The following is a 6,843-nucleotide window of genomic DNA, read 5'->3' as shown; positions in this document are numbered from 1 at the left end:
TCCTGAGTCAATTCGATGTTATTGTACAGAATTCTCATACATCTAAGGGTTCTCAAGCTTTACTAGAAGTACCCCATCGGCTAGAATTTCAAAAATACAAAGAAGATAAAACTACTACGTTTCTCTCTGTCGGTCAGAACTAATAAAATCAATACATACTCGTCGTATCAATTCTGCTCTATTGAGGCTAAACACAAATACTCACCAAACATGCATAAGCAGAACGAGACTCAAAAAGTCACGGGGCCGGTTATGATGTAAAGGGCAGAAACTGAAAGTAAATTAACAACTTAGAATCTAACTTTTGTGGTAGAAAAAGCACAAATGTCATACTAAAGGATAGATAAGTCTACACCTTCAATAATCTCTTTCTTTACATACGAGAAAATCTGTCTATTTGGGCCTTTGCCCAACTCAAAGGCAGAGGGCTCCAGAAGTGGATGTGATGAAGCAACTTGGCGCCACTCTGAGACAGGTGGATTGATTGTATGACCCTCCCATTGAGGGCTTAGAGATTACCCGAACATAAAGACTGCTCCGTCCCCTCACCGTACTTGTAATGATAAGAAATAGACACAAGGATAGTAAAATTTCATCAGTAAGATCCAACAGAAGTAGAGTACAAAAGATGGATACAACGTGGACTTGATGCTGAGGTGGATTAGTTGCAGTTCAAGACGAACAGCGCACAACCGTGAGCTTTTACTGACATAGATACTGAATCCTTTATGGCTCCAAGATTTGTGGCACTCCATACTTCTCTGGCTGTGCACGTTGCAACATTTGAACTTCTTCTAGCAGGAATTGCCTTGGCTATGTCTGATATCTTTGCTGACATATCCGTCACCTGGTTGTTCAAATTGAAGAAAGCCAAGTAGATTTCTCCTGAAATGTCAGTATAGCCAATGTCAGATTGCAATAATCTAGTATGCACCGACAATGTACAAGTCTTTTTACACCATCAAGTTAAATTGAGCTACAATAACATATAATCTAATAGTTGATCTGCAAACTCTAATTGAAGTTGAGACATTTGCAAGGATCTGTAATACTTGTAGACTTACATTGCCAATGTCAGATTGCAATAATCTAGTATGCACCGACAATGTACAAGTCTTTTTACACCATCAAGTTAAATTGAGCTACAATAACATATAATCTAATAGTTGATCTGCAAACTCTAATTGAAGTTGAGACATTTGCAAGGATCTGTAATACTTGTAGACTTACAGTGGACTCACTTAGCTTCCATTTTATAGCTTTATTTATACCATACACCAACGTTCAGCCAATAAGCTCGTATCTATTAACACACAACAATAGTCTTATTTCAAATTCGCTTAGTCCCTCAATCCCTCGATCAGGACTAGACTCTTTTAGTTTAACCTTAGGTACTCTTTTAAGTTACAAGTGTAGAATATCGCTTGCATCTCTTTAACTTCTTAACGTAGATTAATTTACTGCAATTTCCATAGTTATATCCCTTTTCATTCAGTCTTTCAATATTTAACAATATAAAACTGTTTATATTTCACTATCATCCATTGAAGACATGTATTCTCCTTCTATGCTACTGAGATATCTGTCTCCTCTATGTTGGATTAATTTTTGGTTAGAGAAATCATACCTCTCCTTCCAGTTGCAAGCCAAGACCTAACTCCACCAGATGAAGCTGCACGAAAGAAGAATCACTACATAAGCGATCTCTAAATTAGAGAAAAGCAAGTAGAGTGTAGGCAAGTTTTTCAGATGAAAACAAAATGACCTTTGACAATATCCAAGGAAGCACAAAGGCCAGAATAACTATTCTTTAGTGTTCCATTGTTGTTCAACTCCCACATCTGTTATGAAAATATCAGTGATAAAGTTAGCCAGTGATTAGCAGACACCGTGAACTGAATGAAACTTCAAGAGTTTCTACTTTTATTCAAAGAATGCACAGAACTTGTCGCATGAACTGCTGCTAACAGAATTGGTCATGGAAAGTCTGATTATTCAAACTAAATTACCTGGCTGGCATGGGATCTGCATCGTGAAAATGAACCTCTGCTCGACTCTTTGGATGTAAGCTTTCTATTTGAAGATGCACTAAAACAAAGTTCTGTTCTCTCTGTTACCAGTAAGTGAAGGTTTCCGTGACTTTGGTGATTATATACCATCTCCCCCTCTCTGCATGAACAACAGTTAGGATGATTGACAAAGATAGCATCAACAAAATCATGATTGAAGCAGATGAATCAGAGGAAGTTGAAGATATTTACGATACTGAAGGTGCTTTTCTCTTGTATAGACAAAAAGGTGAGGTGCGATTATTTGAGTTCTCTTCCCAGCACACTCGCGCTACATCATTGTCAAGAACTTTAGTGGACCATCCATTTGCCTTCACATCTTTGCAGCTCCTGAGAGCCAAAACTTTCGTCTCCAACACACTTGTCTTTCCTTCATTCTTGGAATAGTGGGTCAAGCCATGCTTTCCAGACGAACTTACTGAACCTGTTACATAGTGAAACTGCATTTAAAAACATCAGCTTAGGATTGAATTATATCCCTAAGTGAAGCCAAAAGTCGAGTCAATTTATTCACATGCCTCCATGTTGTTTGAACTAAACCAGTTAATCTCCAACAGAGTAGGATTTGTAAGAAGATTGAATGTAGTATCATCAATCTTTCTCATATCTCCACCAAAGATGAAAGGGGACCTGACCATCGACCATAGAGTCACCTGCCAGGAAAGGAAAAGTCCATTGAATACAAGCCGGTCACATGAGCTATGTCACATTTGGAGAATGGCTGCAGCAAAAGTACCTGAGTCCGTTGCTCATCCAGATTAAGCCTGCAATTTCTGTGTGGACCAAGATTTGAACCTGCAGCAAAATGGAGTATTAAATAATCTTCCGATGCCATATTTTCCTCCTTGTTTCGACCAATAGAAATGCATAAATTTCGTAGAAGAGGATAACTGGAGAACGACTAAATTGGTTCATAACGAAATCCTCACCAAGTAAGCTAAGCACAAGAAATTGTAGGAGAAGTTGTATCTTTATTATATGATGGACTTTGTCCTGTTTAACATTTAATTTTAGCTGCAAAAGATGTCTCTAGTTGGAATATGTTGGAGCAATAATTTGTATTCATCTCCTTAACCTATATAATAGACGGAGAACCTTGCGCTAATAAACATAAACCAATGGAGGCTGATGAGAATGAATGTGCATCAATCAACGATGTGCTTTGCAGCGAACTGATACAGAATCCTTTCTGAAATGATGATATATTTAACAGTTTAAAAAAGACGAAGAATAAAAATAAATAGAAAAGTATTATCCTTCACCTGCGTCTGTTAGCCATCCAAGTGGTAGCATATCTAAGTCCGGCCACAACTTCCCCTTCAGGCCCTTGACTCCTACTAACTTAGCAGCAGAAAAGTCCCTGCCACAAGCGTAAGGAGAAACCAATGTCAACAGTTAAATAAGAAAGTAGTGTCACAGCCAAATAACAAACCAGAAAAATAAAACTTGAGCCGAGACACAATATGAATGTTAGATAAGCAATCCCAAATCACAATGTGACAAGAAACTTTTGGCAGCAAGCCTAGAAAAAATGAGAAAATCCTGACAAATTAGTAGAACAGATAGCACGATTACCTTGCAACGTTGAAGTGGGCAGAGACATCATTCCAATCATCCCAGTCATCACCGGTTACTCGATACATGTTGACTAAACCACTTATATCCTTTGCCATGGTTGGTTTTGCATTAGTTCCCGGGGACAAGGAATATACGATAGGCCGTTTAAGTCCGTTCAATACCTACAGACAGGTAAACATTCTAACTTGCCATTATTAGAAAAATGTATCAATTGAAAGACAAAAAGTTTCAGCCATTATGTTTACTTGCTCTTCTTTCTTTCCATTTTCCTTTTTATCAGCTTTTCTATCTTTCCCTTTTCTAGTAGGGTGATGGTTTTCAGAAAGTAAAATCATTTTGTAGCACCAATAGAAGGGGCAAGATGAAGTGAGTTAAGGAGAAGAAAGTTAGCAATCTTACCTCTGAAACAACAGTTATCTCATCTAAATCCAAGTCATCACCGAATACACAGTCATGCTTCACTGAAGAAGAAAAAACAGAAAGTTCCTTTAATATAAGCACAGAATGTGATCTGGGATCCTTTAGCTTGGATGACCACAAACAAGGATTAGTCCTGCTTCTCAAAGAAGTTTCCCTAGAAAGCAGAATCAATGGTTTTATGACATCAAAGTCTACCGAAACAGACTTTTGAACACATCGACTCATCAGCATGAATTCATCGTAACCCACCGAAACAGATGTTCCAATAATAGTCTTGAGTTAATGAAAGTGTCTTACCAAAATCAACACCCCAGTCAGCGTATTGTTGATAAAGTGACCTAAGAAATGCTCTTCCAGCTCCCAACTTGGTATTCACACTCATGAAACCATTTGTCATCCACGCACAAGCCCTCTCCTTAATTCCTATATCTTGTGCACGCCACTCTCGACCAGCCTCTTCATAAGCTTTGCCCTGTTGGATGTATCACTAAGAAGTCAAGCATTTATCATAGCTACTAATATGTATTAACATGAACTTTATCAGCTATCATCAACACAATTAGTATAAAAAAGGTATGAACTTGCCTAAGAAGTTGCATTTTCCAGTCCAACGAAATTGGACTGGATATACCAATATTTAAATCTATAAATGAAAGCACAAAGTTGAATTTGCATCTGGGTAAAGAGCAATACCGTAGTGGTATCCAGTATGAGAGTGTTAGCATTGAATGCTTGTTTACTTAAACCTCTCATGACATGAATCCCAAATTTCAGGCCCATGCTATGAACTTTTTGGGCCACTTCAGAAAATCCTTTTCCACCTCGAGAGGAAGGCCATCTACCAGGGTCAGGAAGCATCCTTCCCCACTCATCAATGACGTCATAACCATAAGAATCGGTATAAGCACCTTCTATTTTCTTCCTATACCAAAGAAAGTCCACCACAACATACTGGATAGAATCCAAAAGCAGACATAAATTTAGAGATGAAAGCAAAAAACATGTTGGAAGGGTAAAAGAATCTAATTAATTCTAGGCATTCTCATTGTGATGGAAGTCATTTTCTATGGAAATGTTTTCCGGTGTTTGGTGGTGCTTGAAAATATTTTGCGGAAAAATGTGGATTAGAGATTATTAATAAATAAATAAAAAGCAAATCATAGGAGTGTTTTGATGAAATTTTTTAGCACCAAAAACTAATAACGATGTCTAAATGTTTGTTGGAATAAATAATTTGAAGTTAAAATAGTTGTAAGGAAAATGATCTCCGCCCAAAATTTTGAGGGAAATCCATTTTTCTGTTAACTAAACACCAAAAAATGGTTATCATGAAATATTTTCCTTCATACCAAACACACCCTATTTTTATGGTTCTTGTGAAAATAATACTACCTGATAACCATGAGCTTTTAGTCGCAGTGCTACAAGTTCTGCATTCTTAAGAAACTCTTCCTCAGAGATTGTCCAACAAAATGAGTCATAGGAGTTCCAACCTCTTGGTGGTAAGCTGGCTTGTCCAATTTCAGCCTGAGATTTAGTTTCTGAGGTTTCCCTGTGGTTATGACCCAAATAATACTCCACATCTTACAATTTGATCAAAGAAGAAAAATCTTTTCAAGAATACATGCAATTTATTAAGTATGTATAAGGGGAAACTATTGAAAACCAAGAATAGCAGTGTAATACAAACCCATAAGTAAAAAAGTTGTTGTACCGCCCAACCCTATAACAGCCTAACTGATGCCACTATGCTGATAATACCCAAAAGATTTAAACTTGAATCCTTTGAGCAAATCTTGGCCAATGAATCTAGGCCCAAAAATAGATTTGGGTTTTATTTCTCCAGTACAGAACTTATTAATATAACAATTACATCAATACCATTTTTTATTTATTGAAAGACATAGAAAAATGGAAGACTGGACTAATGCTGAAATTCTATGAAGTGTATGTGTCATAGTACATGATTATGGCTAGAAAACAATTAACAGAAACTAGCATAGAAAAATTCCAAGAAATGTTAAGAAAACCATTTGAATTAACACAATTGGAGATGCCACGGAGCTGTAAATACTCAAAAGATTAAAACTTGTACATCATATAAGTAAATCTTGGCCAATGAATATGCATCAGAATTTCATTTAATGGGGCCTTTAATTTTCCTCCAATACTAATTAATTATAGCACGAAATTTGTGTAAAATGACAACATCCAAAGCTAATGCTGCCAGAAAGTAGTATAGAAAAGTTACCAGTGAAGAAAAAGAGTGAAGAAGACAATGAAAAAAGAAGCTTTCAAGATCATCCCTTTTCGGAGTAGTATGAAGTGCTAAGGTGATAAAAGTGTTAAAATTAAAGTGATTTTTGAGTTTGAAGATTTATATGATAGAAATGAAATAATTACATGGGGCCTGAAAAGGGGGTCAGTTAAGAAGTGAGGTAAAAGGTGATGTCTGAAAGAGTGTGATTGTTTGTCGGAGTAAACGGCAAGTGTCAAAGGTGCTGTTGCGCTCTCTCTCTCTCTCTCTCTCATATGTCTTTTTTTCTTTACGCATTCAGCACTAAAAGGGGATCCGGAACTCATTTGTGGGTCTTTTAAACAAGTGCGACGTAAATGTGTGTTTAAAAAAAAGAGTTGACATTTTTATATATAACGCTCTTTTAAAGAGTATTATATATATATATATATATATATATATATATATATAACGCTACTGTAAATCGCGTTATACAGGGCTGATAAGACAGCTATGCATAACGCAGTTATATACCGCACT

The 6,843-nt window shown here is 36.7% G+C and overlaps 1 protein-coding gene across 2 annotated transcripts; it reads right to left on the bottom strand.

Moving 5' to 3' along the window:
* Nucleotides 1–302: 302 nt before the first annotated feature.
* LOC107763161 (uncharacterized) lies at nucleotides 303–6,629 on the bottom strand. Of its 2 annotated transcripts, XM_016581616.2 has the most exons (14): nucleotides 6,319–6,629; nucleotides 5,460–5,619; nucleotides 4,761–5,018; nucleotides 4,365–4,539; nucleotides 4,047–4,108; nucleotides 3,645–3,808; nucleotides 3,332–3,429; nucleotides 2,806–2,864; nucleotides 2,588–2,722; nucleotides 2,262–2,509; nucleotides 2,010–2,169; nucleotides 1,766–1,841; nucleotides 1,628–1,672; nucleotides 303–885 (listed from the first exon to the last, which is right to left on the bottom strand). In XM_016581616.2, exons 1-14 carry the CDS (start codon nucleotides 6,369–6,371, stop codon nucleotides 662–664), a joined length of 1,917 nt encoding a protein of 638 aa, XP_016437102.2. In that variant the 5' UTR covers nucleotides 6,372–6,629; the 3' UTR covers nucleotides 303–661. The 2 variants fall into 2 exon arrangements, with proteins under 2 accessions (XP_016437102.2, XP_016437104.2); XM_016581618.2 differs by lacking the exon at nucleotides 6,319–6,629 and having other exon boundaries at nucleotides 4,761–4,989; nucleotides 5,460–5,603.
* Nucleotides 6,630–6,843: the final 214 nt, after the last annotated feature.

The sequence above is a fragment of the Nicotiana tabacum genome, chromosome 24 (genome assembly GCF_000715075.1).
Source record: "Nicotiana tabacum cultivar K326 chromosome 24, ASM71507v2, whole genome shotgun sequence".
In the NCBI taxonomy this organism is placed as follows: domain Eukaryota; kingdom Viridiplantae; phylum Streptophyta; class Magnoliopsida; order Solanales; family Solanaceae; genus Nicotiana; species Nicotiana tabacum.
This window is presented reverse-complemented; position numbering and strand designations above follow the sequence as displayed.